The sequence below is a fragment of the Photinus pyralis genome, unplaced genomic scaffold, assembly GCF_008802855.1.
Source record: "Photinus pyralis isolate 1611_PpyrPB1 unplaced genomic scaffold, Ppyr1.3 Ppyr1.4_unclustered_Scaffold4719, whole genome shotgun sequence".
Classification (NCBI taxonomy): domain Eukaryota; kingdom Metazoa; phylum Arthropoda; class Insecta; order Coleoptera; family Lampyridae; genus Photinus; species Photinus pyralis.
The window spans coordinates 88075-107409 of NW_022171640.1; the positions used below are offsets into that span (position 1 = coordinate 88075).

Sequence of the window (19335 nt, forward strand, 5' to 3'; positions counted from 1 at the left end):
AGGGCCATTCTGAAATTGAAAATTGTTTGATTTATCTCCGTTGTAACGGAATATTTATTCATTGAATACATGGAATATTTTTTGACATTTTGTGCAGGTTACCGATGCAAAGAAAAACACTTTAATAACTGAATGATGATCATATAGCGGGCATCCTCAGAACTATAGCAGCTTGGGCCTTGGGCAGCATTCAGCAAAGGCAAGGGTATTACACCGTATCAAAAATGCTCAAATTTTGATTTTATCATTTTAAGTTTGACCCAAAAAGAGATCATAACGCCTATAAAAGTGTCGAAAATGAGACACTCTGTACATGAAAGACTATGTAAAATTCCAAAATGAAATTAAAAATGTGTTAAAAAAAAGTTGTTGGTTGTAACTTATTTTTTGGTCAACTTTGTATACATTGTAAAGATCACCTACCCCATTAATCATCTTCCAAGAAGGTAAGCATCGAGAACTGAGTCTATAACCTTATAACTATTTACTATAAGTTATTTCTGTTTTTAAAAAATGGTTTTATTTTCACAAGAGTTTTGCGATTTTTGTATTCTAAACATTTTTGCCAAATTTCGTTGAAATAACAAAGTTTAATAAGTTTTTCATTGAAAAATACAAAATTTCTCCGTCATCTTCGATTTTGACTGAATTCCCGGGGCGGGATTAATGGGGATTTTGAATATGTGTTAAAATAATATAATTTACAATAAAATCATTGAATTTATAAGTATCAATTCAATGATAAAATGACTCTAGGTACTTCGTCTTTATAAAAATTTAAAATCAAACATGTTTACAACAGGAATTTATGGCAAGTGAATAACATAACATATTTCCTCTATTGATGGAAGAAATTGTTGATGTAAAACTAGCTTTAGATCTGTGCTGAACGCTGAACTTTGCTTGCAATCTCGTATACTGGACCATACTGTATATTATAACAATCCCAAAGTTCATAGATAAAACGCGAGATAGTAATCTGCAAAAACTGCAATTATCGCCAGAAGCTTACGTAAGATGTCGGTGCCGCCGCACAAACAAATAGAAATGGTTGAATATAAATAGGTTGTGGTTTTGATGTGTGAGTGTGTGTGAAACTTCTGTTTTTTAATTTTATTTTATTTTCAAACAATTTATTTATTATTTAAAAATGAGTGAGTGGCGATCGGTTACCGACAATAGATGTTATGGAATAGGTACGAAAGCGTTACGCTTTTTTAGGCGCCTAAAGGTGACCAACTTCCCTTTAAATTATCATATTTACCAACAACTTTTGAGCATTTAAATTCGCGTATTTGTGAATCCGAAATTAAGATAAGTTTATTTAGAATATATGTAAGGGCCCCTCCCACATAATAGATAGAAAAATTATGATTTCCTGAACTTCCTCAAGGAAAGAAGTGAATCACAATTTTCCACATAGTTAACTCCGCTACTGTATGTGATCATAATAGTGATTACTGACTCATTATTAAAAATTGCGACTTTATGTAATAAATTAAAACATACACGGGAGCCTAATTATAGAGGCAATTATTTTTTTTATGTAGCCTGAAAAACTCACAAGCACAATACGTTTCGAATTTTACTCAGATTTATGGAATTACTTAAAATGTGTGCAATTCCACATAAAACCACAACTGATTATAACCATAACAGTCCACATTTTCCGTGGTCTGCAAAAAAATTCGAAACTCGGGCTATCTCATTTTAGAAGAATTTTAGATATCAAACCGTGCCCTACTGCTGGTGTTATCACAACATGCATAAGGAAGTAATTGAAGCATCCTTATTATTAGCAATAATTTAAAATGACACCCATAAATAACTCTGAAATTCTATTATCGACTGTCAGTTGATCATTAGGTCGAAAAATTAAATAAAAAGGTCAAACAAATAAAAATAGATTCTTTATTAATTCGTCATTGTCTAATTGCAGCAATCTATAATATCATCTCAAATGATGATTGTAAACTCAATCTCACTGTTGGTGAAACCGTTCACATACTCGAAGAGGAGGAGAATTGGTATTATGGGTACTCTACATCGGACCGTAGGGTACAAGGCATCTTTCCCAAATCGTATATACATATCACAGAATGCACGATCGACAGGAGCGGTCCTAATCTCGTTTTTATACCACAACAACCTTTAATTGTTCACGAAATCACGACGATTTTAAGAGAATGGGGTGCACATTGGAAGGATTTATACGTTGTAAGATTGGTCATTTGTGATTTCGTTTATATAACAACATTTGTAGATGCATAGTAGAGAGTTTGAACGGATGAAGAATCAAATTTACGATTTAATTAAGCATAGAAGTAAAATAATTAGTGGCACACTACCGGTTGATGAACTGAAACGTATGACGAAACAGATCACTTCGGAAATAGATATGGGCAACAAACTGTTGGGACTCGATATGATTGTACGAGATAAAGACGGTAACTTAATTGATCCTGAGAAAACTAGTACAATACAATTGTATTATCATCACAAGAATGCGGCAGAACGTATTAGGGACAAAAGGAATAAAGTGGTAAGTAATTTCAATTCTTTTTAGTTAGTGTTCGCCTTATTTGCATCAAATTTGTAGAGTGAACACAGGGACAGTCCGGCACGGACCGCTCTTCAACAGTATTCACACATTTTTGTTGTGGCGGTCAAGAACTTTACTTGTAAAATGACAGAGGATGCAGAATTACTTATGACGTTATACGATGCAAAGGAGAATAAGGCAATTACGGAAAATTATGTCGTTCGATGGTCCAAGGATGGGCTTATGAGTGATTTAGATCAGATGTACACTCTTAGAGTTATGTTTACGGTAGGTATTTAATAATAATAATAATAATATTTATTGGTGGGGTTTATTTGATGTAATAGCTACAAGATCTCTTTAGTGTATGCAAGTAGGTATTTGGTTGATTTGTCTGTTTACACAATACAGGGTGTCCCAGAACTGATTTAATTTAAGGTGACTTCTCACGAATCGAGTATAGTTGATCAACAAAAATTAATTACAACTGGATCAACTATAAAGGGTACGTTCCACTTAACGCCCGTAACGATCACGACCGCGACCGCGGTTTTGTCGTTCCACTAGCTTAGAGGCGTTGTGGGCGAAACCTTAAGTGGAACGCTTTTGAGTACGGTCGCGTGACGTCACGCGTGAGTGAACAGTTTTCCAACATGGATGCCGTTGAGGAGATCGCAATGCGTAAAGGATACAAAGTGGGGTGGATTATGAATTCAGAAGTCACATTAAGTTAGTAAATATTTTTTTATTTTCCAGTACCAATTATTGACACATACTTCTTCGCTTTACACAAGATATCGCTTCTTGTTAATAAAATATTGAAGACGACTTTTGAATTTCTATCATGAATGCTGCGGCCATACTTAATACGATTATAATGAACACTTCTCCCCAGGATTTCTTGTGGGAATGCTGCTTCGAAAACAATTTCTCTTCTTCATTCAAAACTAACGTACATTCTCATTTTCATCAATCGTTGCATTACCATTTATAATCTATCATAATCATCCTTGATCTACAATAAAGAAAATTGTGTTAAAGCAGAATTTTCCTTAACAAATAACTTTAACATTCACGAATCAGCATATATACTTACCAGTTTGTGCATGTAGAACATCCATAATGACCATAATGTAATGTCCACCACAAGGTTACGTTCTGAAACACGTAATTATATTTTCTCCATAGCGAAAACGAAAAATTTGTAACGCATGCGTGTTCAAACAATCAGTGTCTGACAGTTAAATGTCTCTAGAAATGTCTCCTGTCAAGAATGTAAGGTTATAAAATTAGAACGCCCATGCTGACCCAGGTACGATAGGCGAGCGCCGTGGGCTCGTTGCGGTCGCTAGTAATGACGTCATATCTGACGTCGCGATTGCGTAACGACTGTGGTCGTTATGTGGAACGGCAGCCGGGCGTTGTGGTCGTTGCGGGCGTTAAGTGGAACGTACCCAAAGTTGATCAAATGTATTGAAACAAAAGTTCATTTGACCTTTGTTAATCAACCGCTTTTTAAATAGTTGCATACTTTCCGAATTTACATTTTAACAATTCAAAATTGTTATTTTTTAATTACAAGTGTTCTTGTTCGCACATGCATGTTTTTATTGATTGACAGTTGATTCGAATTTCAATCATTGTTTGTTGTAAAACAAGGGCGTGCTGTTTAAATTTTAGAAAAATTGGTCAACAAATAAAATTAATTTTCTAGACGTCTGACCACAGAATAACATGAGTTATGTACCTAGGTATTTGATAATATTAATTGTCGTTAATGGGTTTATTGTTTTCCAATTTTCACACAAAAAAATGTTCTCACATAACAGCTTTCAATACAGTTCAGCTACCTACCTGCTTCTGAGAATTTTTTAATTGTCGTTTAACAAAAATTTTGATGAGGAGTTTGTACAGTGAAACACCTGGCAATTTTTTGATAGGTATGGAAATTTTGTGACCTTTAAAAATTTAATAAGTATGCAAAATTCACAAAAAACTAATTACTTAATGAATATTTTCCCAAATTTTGTCTCAAATTGGATTCTGCCCACTTTAACTATTAAGTGGTTTTGAGCGGAATGCTGCTCTATTGATTTTTTTTTAAATTGGACTATTGTCCCCTGCTCTTTTGGTTCTTTTAAATGCGACCATTGTCCTCTGCTATTTTTTTTAAATGAAAATATCTTTATATTTACATTAAAACTATACCTACTCAAGTATTTATACAAAAGATCTACCTTTTGGGTTTTTTTTTTGGGACCATTGTCTCCTTATCTTTTGGTATTTTTCACATGGCACCATTGTCCCCTGCTCTTGGGGCTTTTTAAAATGAGACCATTGTTCCCTGCTGTTTTGTTTTTTTAAATGGGTCCCTTGTTCCCTGCTCTTTTGGGTTTTGTTTATTCCCCACGGAATACTACTCTTATTTTTTTAATTTGTTTTATTTTATTTTATTATCCCTCTCTTGTTTTGGGCCCTCAACAGGCATGCGCCCAATTACAGAGTGACCCGCATAATGCTATTTAGAGGTGCCTCTGCACTCTGCAGAAGGTCTTAAGATGGTCTATACTACTCCGGTATTTACCTTACGAATTAGGAAAACTGCAGGAAAACCTAATTCGGAGTAGCCGGTAGAATGCTCGGAACTGCTCTAAGGTAATTTCCATCTCCGCCACAGATGAAAAATTCACCTCAAACCAGGTTCGAACACCCGACCTCCGGATTTATAACCCAATGCTCTTACCACTGAGCCATAAATCCGACTTGGTTTTATTTTACAGTTTTTGGGCTCTCTGATTATTTTAAATTTCATTGTACACTACTCTCTTGGTATTTTCGTGCGTCCTCGCGCCGATTTCCTATATTAATTTTTTTTAGCAGACCCCCTCTTTATTTTATTTTTACTTTTTTTTGAAATGGGACTATTGTTCACTGCTTTTTTTAAATAGGACCATTGCCCCTGATATTTTGTTTTTTTTTGTGAAAGGGGGCCATTGCCCCCTTCCCTTTGGTTTTTTGTGAAATGGAACCATTGACCAATGGGACTATTGTCTCTTGCTCGTTAGGTTTTTTCCTGCGTCTTCGCGACGATTTACTGAATTAATTATAAATTGCAAAACGGCGAAACAGGTTTCTATATTCAATTTTTAACCTTTTGTTTTTCATTCCCTTCAGGACCTTGCTCTTTTTGTGTTTATTTTATTTTATGGGACTCTATCCTCCCCTTTTGGTTTTTTAAAAAATGTGATTATTGTTTCCTTCCTTTTTTTTGAAATGGTACTATTGTACCATTTGTTTTTTTTAATGAGACCATTGTCCCCTGCTCCTTGGGTTTTTTTGGGAAATGGGTGCATTGTCCTCTGCTTTTATTGTTCATTTTTTAAAATGGAACCATTGTCCCCTGCTCTTTGGTTTTTTGAAATGGGATCATTGTCCCCCACTCTTATTTTAAATGGGACCATTGTCCCTTGCTTTATTATTGTTTTTTTAAAAATTGGATTGGGATTGTCTCATCATCAATGAATGCTGCTCTTTTGGTTTTTTAAAATTTTTTTGCTCAACGGTACTTACAATTTTTCGCGTAATTTTTCATTAGCATTCTTTTCTTTATTTTTTATTTTTAAATTTTTTTTTAAATTTATTTTTTTGTTTCAAATTCCTCTCGGGATCGTGCTCTTTTTTTAAACTTTGTTTTTACTTTTTTTGAAATGGGGTTATTGCGAGGGTTATTGTCCTCTGTTTTTTTTTAAATTTGTAGCCTGCGCCTTTTGCTGGTTGTGTTAATGGGATCATTTAATCCCTTGCTATCTTGCTTTTTTTGTGAAATGGAACCATTGACCTTGCTCTTTTGGTTTTTTAAATGCGACCATTCTGCCTTGCCCTTCTGGGTTTTTTTACGGCTTTTTTAAATGGGACTATTGTCTCTTGCTCGTTAGGTTTTTCCCTGCGTCTTCGCGCCGATTGCAAAACGGCGAAACAGGTTTCTATATTCAATTTTTAACCTTTTTTTTTCATTCCCTTCAGGACCTTGCTCTTTTTGTGTTTATTTTATTTTATGAGACTCTATCCTCCCCTTTTGGTTTTTTTTAAAAAAATGTAATTATTGTTTCCTTCCTTGTTTTTTTTTGAAATGGTACTATTGTACCATTTGTTTTTTTTTAATGAGACCCCTGCTCCTTGGGTTTTTTTGGTGAAATGGGTGCATTGTCCTCTGCTTTTATTGTTCATTTTTTAAAATAGGACCATTGTCCCCTGCTCTTTGGTTTTTTGAAATGGGATCATTGTCCCCCACTCTTATTTGAAATGGGAGCATTGTATCCTGCTCTTTTGGTTTTTTTTAAGTGGAGTCTTTTGCTCTTCTGTTTTTTTTTGGGTAATGGGCCCATGTCCCTTGCTTGATTATTGTTTTTTTTAAAAATTGGATTGGGATTGTCTCATCAGCAATGAATGCTGCTCTTTTGGTTTTTTAAAATTTTTTTGGTCAACGGTACTTCCAATTTTTCGCGTAATTTTTTATTAGCATTCTGTTTATTTTTTATTTTTAAATTTTTAAAAAAATGTATTTTTTTGTTTCACATTCCTCTCGGGATCGTGCTCTTTTTTTAAACTTTGTTTTTACTTTTTTTGAAATGGGGTTATTGTCCTCTGTTTTTTTTTTAATTTGTAGCCTGCGCCTTTTGCTGGTTGTGGGATCATTTGGTTCCTTGCTATCTTGCTTTTTTTGTGAAGTGGGACCCATTGACCCCTGCTCTTTTGTTTTTGTTTAAATGGGACTATTGACTCTTCATCTTTTGGTTTTTTAAAAACCGGACCATTGTACTCTGCTCTTGTGTTTTTTTTTTTTGTAAAATGGGCCCATTGTCTTGCTCTTTTGGGTTTTTTGGTTTCTCACGGAATGCTGCTCTTGTTTTTTTTTATTTTAGTTTATTTTATTTTCCTGCTTTTTTTAATTTTACCATTGTCCCCTGATCTTTTGGGTTGTTTTTATCCTCCACAGAATGCTACTCTTGTTTTTTTTTAAATTTTAGTTTATTTTATTTTGCATTTTTGTTTTTGCATCCTCATACCAGGTATTCAATATGCCATGAGGAACTGCTGTACTTCGTAGTGTCTGTTTGGGTAAAACGTGCCTTTCGCTCACAAATACTCCGTTTCAAAAGTTGTATGGCTTGCAAACTTGGATATACACTAGTGGTAGTGATCCTACCAACAATATAAATTGTGCACAACTCTTGTGCAGATAAAGCGCATTTGTTAAAACCGAAATAGCTTAGCAAATAATTGGGTTATAAGATAGTAGCCTCGGTAGTAGCATAGAATATTTATTTATGGTAATTGATAAGCTTCTTGGTAGATAATTAATGGGGAAACATTTAAAAATCGCCTGGCATGCATTCAAAATCTACGCTATATAATGCAAGAAGAATAAACATCAACAAATTCTCCAAAATATTCTATTTTCTCTGCCTTCCTCCTTCCCTTTAATCACGAAAATGAATCACGCAGGTAAGTTATAGTTCGTTGTTTTTGCATTCGGTAGCTAATAGCTCTGGCCCCTCAAGCAAGAAAATCTTGACGATTAATGAATGTGCACATGCGCAATGTCAACGTTCTTATTTATAGAGATATTTTTTTGAAATTTTAACCACAGATACTTCTAGTAATGACAAGCATATCGCATATTGTAAAAATCAGATGTGCGCATGCGCAGACTGCGGAATGTTAAATTTTTTATTGATAGAGATATTTTTCTGAAATTTTAACAAAAAATTCTTCTAGTAAAGGCAAACATCGCTTATTTTAATATCAGGTGTGCGCATGCGCAGGCTGTGCAATGCGAGTAAAGCTCGCGTTAAGGTGAAAACCTTTTTTTTTAAAATTTTTTTTATACGTACGCACTGAAATCCATCAGTACTGATAGGACTCTGTAAAACTACTAAACTGGTTTTGTTTAAATTATACACAGCAGGTTTCTTAGGGAGGATAGTGTGAAACAGAGAAACGTACCATTTCACCTCTTTCGAAACAATTTATAGCTTCGTGAATTAAATACACTGTAGCACTTCTATTACTTATTTTTAACTAGAACAAGTGAGATTTTACATTCAAACTTAAAACACGTTTCAAATAACTGTTGTCGGTCACTTTTTTAATTGAGTACATCCCTAACAGGATTTAGGAAAACGTGATTTGGAAAGGGAAAAAATATACCTCGTATGCTATGTGATACGAGTGGGTTCAATGGAAAACAAAGAAATCGACCATCGGCGAAGTTCCATGTCGACAAATTATAATAAAAAAAATTGCAAATTGGAAGTGAGGAAACCGTTTGGCGTCGCTGCTAAGGATATTACACCAATCATGTCCGGTAAATTAGAGACTGATTTAGAGCAGGAGTTTGTTGTTCCCTTCTACAGGTATTGATCGTGTGTAAATTTGGCATGCTTTAATCGGTTTATTCTATTTCAGTTGTGATAAAGATAATTTAGATCAAACACTTCGTAAATTTATAAATAAGGACACGAATAAAAATGAGGGCAAAAATCAGGCGTTATTTGTTAGCATGAAATTGTTGCACGGTGATCTTAAACAGGTAACAGATTTAAGTGAGAGTTCGTCTTACAAGGACTTTTCAGGTAAGGGAGGAAAATCCTCACCTAATACTGGGTAATATTTCTATTGCAAGAAAAATGGGGTTTCCCGAAGTAATCTTACCCGGCGATGTTAGGAATGATCTTTACCTAACGTTAGTTTGTGGCGAATTTAATAAAGGCAACAAAACTAGCGAGAAGAATGTTGAAGTGGTTGTTAAAGTGTGTAACGAAAAAGGTGTTGCTATACCAGTAAGTGTCCCCTTTTAAAAGTTGTTTGTTACCTGTATTGTTTCAGGGTGTGATCTCACTAGGCGGGGGTGCTCCTCCCTTAAATGAGTATCGATCTGCAATGTACTATCACGAATACAAACCCCATTGGTGCGAAACCTTTAAAGTTGCGATACCAATTGAGGAATTTAGAAGTAGTCATCTGAAGTTCACATTTAAACATCGCTCCACCAACGAAGCCAAAGATAAAAGTGAGAAACCGTTCGCGATGTCCTACGTTCGGTTAATGCAGGAAAATGGAACAACACTCAAAGATGCGAAACATAACTTAATTGTGTACAAAATTGACCATAAGAAATTTGACGACTCTGGTTTGGATTACTTTAAGCTTCCGTCAACAGTGGATGAAATAAAGGACAGTAGCAGGCCGCAAACGAACGGGCTATCTCTCAGTACAAAAGACAGCTTTACCATATCTACTAACATTTGCTCAACAAAACTTACACAGAACAGTATGTCGATTACGATTAGCTTAATAATGAAACTTTTTTTATTACAGTTGACTTACTGGGTCTGTTAAATTGGGCCTCGCACAAGGAGACATTACGGGAGTCTCTCGTTGCGTTAATGAAGGTAGATGGTGAGGAAGTAGTGAAATTTTTGCAAGACATATTAGATGCCTTGTTTAATATTTTAATGGACAATCCCGAATCTGATATTTACGACGAAATGGTTTTCGATTGTTTGTTACATATTATCAGTCTAGTCAGTAGCGATTGGAAATATCAACATTTTGAACCAGTTTTAGATTTGTATATTAAAGAAAGTTTTAGTGCGACACTCGCATATAGGTAAGAGTGTTTTCGTGCAATTTTTTTCTTAATTTTTATTTAATTGAACCAAACAAAATCGTGCGAGTTTATCAATAACCAGGCGTAAGGTCAATGTGCACAGACTAGTTAATTAGAATACTAGAGAATGAGAGCTAATAAGACGCTTAGCCTGTTAGCACAGATTTAAACACTCCAGAATCTCCAGATATGTCATGCTTGGTTAATGACGACGGCATACAATTCATGAGAACCAATAGAGGTCGCCACTGACAAATGTCAATGTAAAATTATATCTAACTTTGAGAATGACTCCTGGGCTTATACAATAATTTTTTAGGGTGGTTCCCAAACTTATTTCCATGGCCCCCCTTTCAAAAATCTAAAATTGCTAACGCCCCCCTTCCCCCCTCTCGATTAAAATCAAAATCAATCAATTTCAGTATCTCTTTTTCCTTTCTTGTAACCAATTAAGACTCTTAGAGTTGTTATCGTGGTAGTGAGAGGACAACCCTTGTTTGTATTTTAAATTTTAATTATTTTTATGCCCGTTTGCACCGACAAATTTAAGCGGGGCTTAGCTTAATCGTAGCGTAAAAGCCATGGCAACCATTGTCTCAATAATCGTTGCCATGGATTTTAAGTTCCGCTTAAATTTGTCGGTGCAAACGGGCATTAACGAATTAAATTAAAATTTAATCTTCCCCATTGACATGACCTGTATTGTCACAAAAAAATTCAAGATGGCGGCCAATAAAAATTGTTTAACCTCAAAATATATTAAATAAATTTAAATGGAAGCGTTCTAATTTTCATGTCTATAATATCTCATCGTTAATAGCGACCCTGTATAAATATATGATTGATTATGATTAAATTAAAAATATTAAAATGGTGGACAAAAAAAATTTTTACCTCAAAGATGTGAAATAATTTCAAATGGAATGTTTAAATCGGTGCTGTTAGTGCGCCATAGTTAAGCGGGGCGAATAGTAATTAATTGTGGGCGTTTGTCAATTTTTTTAAATATATCTTTCTTTTCAGTAAATTAATTGTTGTGATAAAAAATTTAGTGGATAATGCAATATCGATAGTCTCCATTGCGAAAGATAATATACTATTCAAAGCAATGAAAGCTCTACAGTACATCATGAGATTTGTATCTCGGTCTCGTTTGTTATTCCGCGAGCTTTATCCCGAGATGAACGACGACAGTTTCGAGGAAAGTTTGAAAAGTTTGTTACATAGTATCGTAACGATGATGTGTCAAACGTCGGACACATTGCTTCGAGAACAAGGTGCTTGCTTAAAGTATTTGCCTAGTACAATTCCTGATATTTTAAAGGTGTTTAATGCTAAACAATTGAGGTAAGTACATTAATTTGCCCTACATCTGGAGCCTCCCTTTCTCTTTTCTAGTATTATTTTGTGCGACTTACTGAAGAATATCCCTCCAAATAGATTAACAAAACAGAAAATGATGACTATTAATGAAATAGTGCACAGCAAGTTATTCCTGTATCCTGAATGTCGTCAAATTCTCTTACCAGTTTTTACAAAACAAATTAAAGTATTGTTCGAAACTAGTGAAGAGGTATGTACATTTTTTCGTGTTTGGCTTTGCTTGGCTTACATATTAATTATTCATGATACATTAAAAATGAAAAAAAGATTATTGTTCATACCATTGTTGTACAGTGTATATATGAAGCGATTAAAATATTACTTGCACTGTGTTATGTTGCATTTATATCTGCACAGTTCCTTCCAGAAAGTAAAGTTTTCAAAAGATATTTGAAAACAGGTATTGTTATTTTCTGTCTGCACACAGTTGTCTTGGCCACCGAGTACTGTCATGAGCATTATAGTTTTACAGGAACAAATTCTGTCGAAAACGAATCTTCCATTTCTCTCGCCTCTACTGACTTCTTTAACTCTTTCTCAAGGTACTTTGGGCATTTTTATCTCTGTTCGCTTTTTGTATAACTTGTTTTAGTGTTTTGCTTGGCTTAATTGTTGCATCTTTTTTAACTTCAGATTCATGCACGATTTTTATTGCATTTATTGGAAGTATGTTTTTAATCTAGCACGATTAATTTGCATGAGCAATGAACTAAACATTGGGTGAAACACTTTTTGCGTTTTTGAATTTAAATAAAAATTTAAACCTCTCTCTCTCGAGAGAGGTCAGCACTAGGCATCTACTAACATGTAGAAAAAATTCATTCAATTATGTTACACTATTTTTGTAGTTAGCTTAATTGTAGGAAATGCATTTATAATAATAAAGTTTTAATTTTTTGTCACTTATAATTATTGCACAAGAGGTTTGTATTTGACCGAGTAAATTTGGGTTTTTTAGTTAATGAAAATCTGTTGCCTAGCAATTAGACGAGAAAATCTGTCAACTAATAAAAATGCGACACTGAAGGACACCTGAGACACTTCCTTTAAGCGGTCCTTACTGTTGGCGATACGAAGAAAAACTTCTTTGTTGATTACGATGAATTTTAATGTTAATTATTTGAATATCCAAACGGATTGGTTTATTCCAGTAGATTTTTATCGCTCGAAAATAAACTGCCTTACGTCTAACTAGGCTAACCCCCCTTTTAATCCACAATTAAAATTGCAGGGAACTCTCACTTTGCCACAAATTCAACTTTAACTAAACATGTCTTCATGACTTACTCAACATTTAGGAGTTCTCGCTACTTAATATATTTTTCCTGAAATTAAACTGCTAATTCTTCACTACTATTCAGATAAATTTCACTCAATAATTGCACTTTTGGTTCTGTAAATGGCAAAAGGTGCCAACAAACTCTCTTACAATCCCATCTGTCTCGCTTCGCTTATGTCGAAAATGCACATCTTTATGGAAAATGTACCAGTTATCGCTTTTTATTTCCGGACACACTTTTGTTCACGTTCGCTATGAAGCGGAACATGTGTAAATTTTCCTATGCCGAACAATATAAATTCTAAAAAATACATTATGTTATCAAAAATCTCTAAACCTTCCCCATATAGTTTTATTCGTTGAAGTTTTTTAAAAATAACAGCGACTATAGTTTCGGCGTACTGCCATCATCAGGCGATGTGAAAGTTAACAGGAAAACGGTAAATTACAAACGTTGAAGACGGATAAGACGAACATGTTGTTTTTTTTTAATTATAAACTGGCCGAAGCCAAGTGAAGAACCTGAAGGGTGGTTAAAACGGAAAGGTTGTCCTAAGTTTCAAGACGAATTAATTATCAAGCCTTGTTAAGACAACCAACCGGGGGGTTGAATTTTTACATTAAAGTTGAAATTTGGGTTAACACATTTCAAAAGAACGGGGGGGAATCTACCGAATTGTCAATCATTTCGAGACATGCCGTCTGCATGATCTCGAATTTAAACTTTACTTAAATAATTTAAATATGTAGTCATCTTAATAGTTTCAATACTTTTATAAGTTTATTTTTTCCCCCCCGTTCTTTTGAAATGTGTTAACCCAAATTTCAACTTTAATGTAAAAATTCAACCCCCCGGTTGGTTGTCTTAACAAGGCTCGATAATTAATTCGTCTTGAAACTTAGGACAACCTTTCCGTTTTAACCACCCTTCAGGTTTTTCACTTGGCTTCGGCCAGTTTATAATTAAAAAAACAACATGTTCGTCTTATCCGTCTTCAACGTTTGTAATTTACCGTTTTCCTTGTTTAACTTTCCAATCGCCTTGATGTCGGCAGTACGCCGAACTAGTCGCTTGTTAATTTTTTAAAATAAACTTCAACGAATAAAAACTTATATGGGGAAAGGTTTTAGAGATTTTGATAACATTTATATTTTCCAACCCCCATTTCGAGGCATACGATGGATCCAACTCAAAAAAAAAAAAAAAAAAAAAATCTAAAAAATACTTTTTTAATTCTAAAGCGGCCACGCGTTATACCCCATTGGTTACGTTGTAGGAAAATTCCAGCAATTATAAAAGAAATGGTATACCGGCAATGGTGGCAATGACTAACTTTTTTACTGAAATCAAACGAGTCTTTGAAAAATGTAAGAAATTAGGAAGGAGAGGTTCAATATTAAAAAGAAAAAAATAAATATCATCCAAGAATTAAAATCACGTGACATTAATATTAATATCAACAGTATAACCTACAAAAGATAGTGCTACAGAGTTTTTGATTCATTTTCAAGTGGGGTTAATTTGTTTGAACACCCTGTAAAATTGTGATTATGTATAATATCCTGTGTAAAATAAGGACACTGCTGATCAAATTTGGTTTCAGTCTAATCATACTTCCACTAGGAGAGTTGTATGGTGTTTCCTTATGAAAATCGCGATGGTGCTCTGCTAATTTAGAATGCAGGAAAAACTGAAACAAATAGAAAGAAGTTTATGGAAGAATTGTAAAAGACTAAATTCCCGCCCGACTAAACTCTGCGACGGGGTCTGTCTTTAACCGTTTATAAATAATCATTTACATGAATTGGATTTTTTTCGTGTTTACGTCCGCAATATCTTTGAATTCATTTCTGCACAGTTTAATACACACGTGTTGTCGGGGAATTTTTTGTGTGTGGAAAATTAAAAATTACATGGTCTATTTTGGTCGTGGCAAAGAGAAGTGAATCAATGAAAAGCACGCGTGGAGAATTCATTCAAACCATGTTTTCATAGATCTTGTGGAACATTGACATATTTAAATGCTTATTCTTAATAAGCCGTTGGAGATATGCTCCTAATACTGGGGTATCTGTTGCGAAAATGAAAATTCTAAGTTACTACCAGGAGAACATTATGCGAAGAAGTTTTAGAACTTTGCACGAGGAGATTAGAATGTTGGGAGGAGGTGTTTTTCCACCTAATACAAAGATTAGCTGTTAGGAAAATCTAAATTTTCGCTGGATACTTGGAGAACATGATAATTGAGAAGGTGTGTTTTTATGTTCACCCCATTTTTTTTTTCACACTTGTATCACGATTAGGTAGTCTCGTATAGCAACCACAGAAACAGAATTCTGTGTGAAACAGATTGTTTTAGATGTCACTGTAATCTTAAAGACAGGTGATAATAATTAATTTGTTTTACTACAGAATACTTGTTTCTGTGGTTACTCTTTACAAGACTGGTTTCATAAAAATGAGCCGATATTTGTTTGCATATGGACATAATTTCATATTCTAAACACCTTTTCTTAATAACCGTTTGCAGGATTATTGATCAAAATGGCACTATACCTCAACATAAAATTATTGTTTTCTTAATTGTAATGGCCATCTTGGATTTTAAAAAGTAAAAGTGTGTTTGAAATTTTTTTCAGGTCAAGCAGGTCTTGATCCCAAAACATCAAAACGATATTCAAAAATGTTTATCGATTACATGTATAGGTGAAGTCATTTTGGGGACGCACTGTATACCATCAGGACTAAGAACAACCAATAATGTGCTTTTTTGTTGTGGAAAATAGAGATGGGAATTAATGTCCGACATTCATAGCCTAGTTTCCTGGTCGCGATCAATATTTGCGGGGCCAGACTTTTGTTCAATATCTGGACCGGATAATTCCAAGCCACCTATACATTTTAGGCTATACAGTAATACATAAGTTGTTATACTAAATAATCATTAAAACAATGTCATCTATTTGGTGCACACTAGTACCGCTATATTTAAAGAGATTAGAGTGATTAGAAAATTACCACAAAAAGTTCATCCAAGGTTTAGTGTAGCAATAGAGCCATTTTTAAGCAGCATGGGTTAAGCTAACTAGCTTCGAGTCTAATTGAAGTAACTCGCCAGGTCTGACCATATCCATATCCACTTTCAATAAATTGAATTTTGCCCGCCTCTACCAAAAAACCTCTCATGTACCAACAAAATTAAAAACTCTGTCAAATTCGTAAACTACAAAAACCCTTAACATTATATCAATTGCTAAAATTTTAACCATGATCTATTAATAGTAATAATAATAATAGTATTTATTCCATAGACAAACAGGTTTGTGTGGAAGTTGTCAACAAATATCTGAATATTTTAAATTACATTGAATATTATAGATAAAAAACAAATTACACATTACATAGCGACAAACAAGTTACATTAACCAGTAAACCAGTAATCAACAAAGTAGACAGATATAAACAAATTTGAGTACAAAACGTTACTCACTCTATAATTATTAATTATTAGTAATGTTTATCGAATTCATTTTGGATTATCAAATAATCAATAATCAAATGATTGATCCATGATTAATTGGTAATATCTTTGGGAGAAAAAGCATGATTTTTTTAATCTTATAGTTTCACTCTTCTAAAGCACATCATAGTTTTGAAATTGGTTTGCATGCATAGAAAGGATTGTGGCATACTTCTTGGTGATGGTTTTAATTTTTAAAATTTAACTTTAGTTTATAATAACAATGTTTATTAACTATATATTAGTGTAGTTGTACCCCGGGTATTGTAGGGAACTGGAGTGGGGCGTCAGGAGGGCCGCAGACAGTTTCGCTCGGTGGCCAAGCTCGCTCGAGTGCTGGGTGAAACTCAACATTGTCTTAATCAACACAGAGGATATTCAGAAGAGGTGAATCGCCAAAAACTTATCTTTCACCATTTGTGTCACTATGTGCTTACCCTTTTTTTTTGGTAATAGGTTGAATTGTGCATCAAAATACTCAGCGATGTTCTGGATTTGTTGTTTCGGAAAGATGTCGGTTCTACCGTGCACGATATTACAGAAATAATGCTTGTAGATCTCCGCACTGTTATTCAAAGTCATATAAATATGGATAAAGAAAATCCTTACTCTGTAAGTGCTACCTAATCCGAAGATCACCAAATAATAACAGTTTTTAGGGTAATTTAGTCGCAATTATGATCGATATCTTTCGTCAAATGACAGATTATCATTATGATAAGTACATCGGTCAATTCGGGACGAGAACTGATATTTTAGACTTTTTGATGGAAATTTTGTTGGTTTTTAAGGAACTCGTAAATCAGTCAGTTTTTCCATCGGATTGGTGTGACATGATTATGCTTCAAAATTCTGTGATATTGAAATCGTTGCGATTTTTCTCGCATACCATACGAGATCATTTTTTTGCCAAATTTGACAATCAAGCATGGAGTAATTTTTTCCATTGTGCTATCGCATTCATGACCCAGCCTGCGCTTCAGCTGGAGACTTTTTCGCATAATAAACGAATGCGAATCATTAAACGTTACAAAGATATGCGTAGAGAAACAGGCTTCGAAATTCGTTCTATGTGGTTTAATTTAGGTAGGCCTCTTATGTGAGAGTATTGCTTTTCATTTTCAATTTTAGGCCAATATAAGGTCCAGTTTGTTCCTAGCTTGGTCGGTTCAATTTTAGAGATGACTCTTATACCTGAAGTGGAGTTACGCAAAGCGACCATACCCATATTTTTCGATATGATGCAGTGCGAATTTTATTCGTCTCGATACGAAATGGAGAGTTATGGTGACACAAAACGCGATTCATCACATATAAAGGCGAATTTCTGCGACTTCGAAAATGAGATGATAGCAAAGTTGGATATCTTGGTGGAAGGTGGCCGTGGCGATGAGCACTTCAAAAATCTATTTCATGATATTATGATCGATTTATGCAGTCAGCATACGACCATGAAGGACGATGGTATTAAATTCGTCAAAATGGTCTCTCGTCTGATGGAACGATTACTGGAGTATCGGTCGATTATTACTGATGAAAATAAGGAGAATAGAATGAGCTGTACTGTAAATTTATTGGTAAGTAATGTGTATTTTAACAGCCATTTAATCACTATCAAAGTGATCAAATCATATGTGCATTGGTCCAAAGCGAGATAAGGTTTTTTTGGATTTCAATTTAAGGTTAAGTTTTTGGATTGTTTGCGCTGTGGTTAACATCGACATGTAGAGATGGACTGCGCGTGTCAATGCTAAGCGCGGATACTACAGGTTAGAGACATTGAATTTATAACTATCAGAAGCGCAGGTTAAATGGCAAGATATGTGACTGTTTTCAATAGTTTAAATTACAAGACGTAGATGTCTCTACCATCGAGAAAGATGAATAATAATGTCAGTTTTTTACCTTTGTTAATTATTATACAGGAATCTGTAATGAACCCACTATCTCGATTTGTAATTGTTGTATACAGAATTCTAGATACCCAAGAAACGTACTTATAAGGCATTTATGTGGCACACAGGATGTTGAATGACGTAAGATAAACATTCTTCCTTTCATGAATCGTGACCTACTTAACATTCCTTAAGGAAGATTGAATTACATTTGAACAGGAAAGCAAAAAATACGCAGGCATCCTTGATCACTGTTACAGAAATTAAATGTACCTACCTATCTATTCTTAATTTTTGTGTGTATCGGTTAAACCGTTGCCACCGGTTAAACTACCTAGGACAGGGGTCGGCAACCTATTGAAACGGAAGAGCCAAAAATTACAATTTACAAAATTTCCCAGTTCTTAAAGAGCCACAAATAATTTTTGATTCAATATTATAGTTTTTGGCTATATACAGGGTCCTGTAACAGTCCGTCGGTTTTTCCTACATAGCTGATAGATACCTGGTAAAAATATTGGTGGTTGCGGATCTACAGAAATTATTTTTGAATGTACAGGGTGTTCCATTTTTACGATGTCAATTAATAACTGATCTTTTTAAATAGAACATCCTGAATATTTGGTTGTTTCAATGCCGTTTGTTCAAAGTGCTATAACTATTCTTTTTCAAATGGAACTACCACTATTTTATTTCGCTATTCGCTTTTGTCTTCCTTTAAATGTTTATAAGGGGTGTCCTGTGCTTAAACTCCGCAGTGTTTAGGTTATTCAATATTTTTCACAAAAGTACCTACTCATTAATTAATTACGTGTTTATACATCGGAGTAGGCTGGCTATAATAAAAAAAACAAAAGAATACCAGAAAGTAAACAAGTGTCAAAAATTAGATAATTATTTGCTGCAAGTATACTTTTGATACAAAATAAGATTAATTAAAAAGGCGAATTTCGAACAAATGAACCAATTTCTTTAGATAAATACGGAGAGCCGCAACTTTATAGGTATCAAAAGAGCCGCAGGTTGCCGACCCCTGATCTAGG

The 19335-nt window shown here is 34.3% G+C and overlaps 1 protein-coding gene across 2 annotated transcripts; it reads left to right on the top strand.

Moving 5' to 3' along the window:
- Nucleotides 1-1023: 1023 nt before the first annotated feature.
- Nucleotides 1024-17974, top strand: LOC116182327 (dedicator of cytokinesis protein 1-like; the record flags this gene model as incomplete). 2 transcript variants are annotated; one of them, XM_031502850.1, is given in 15 exon segments in its annotated part: nt 1024-1196; nt 1940-2217; nt 2264-2542; nt 2600-2830; nt 8714-8958; nt 9011-9134; nt 9178-9384; nt 9431-9875; nt 9923-10214; nt 11238-11561; nt 11613-11787; nt 16668-16784; nt 16854-17009; nt 17057-17483; nt 17529-17974. In XM_031502850.1, coding segments are annotated over 15 exon segments (3792 nt in total), but the record flags the coding sequence as incomplete, so codon positions are not given.
- Between the last annotated feature and the right edge of the window lie 1361 nt (nt 17975-19335).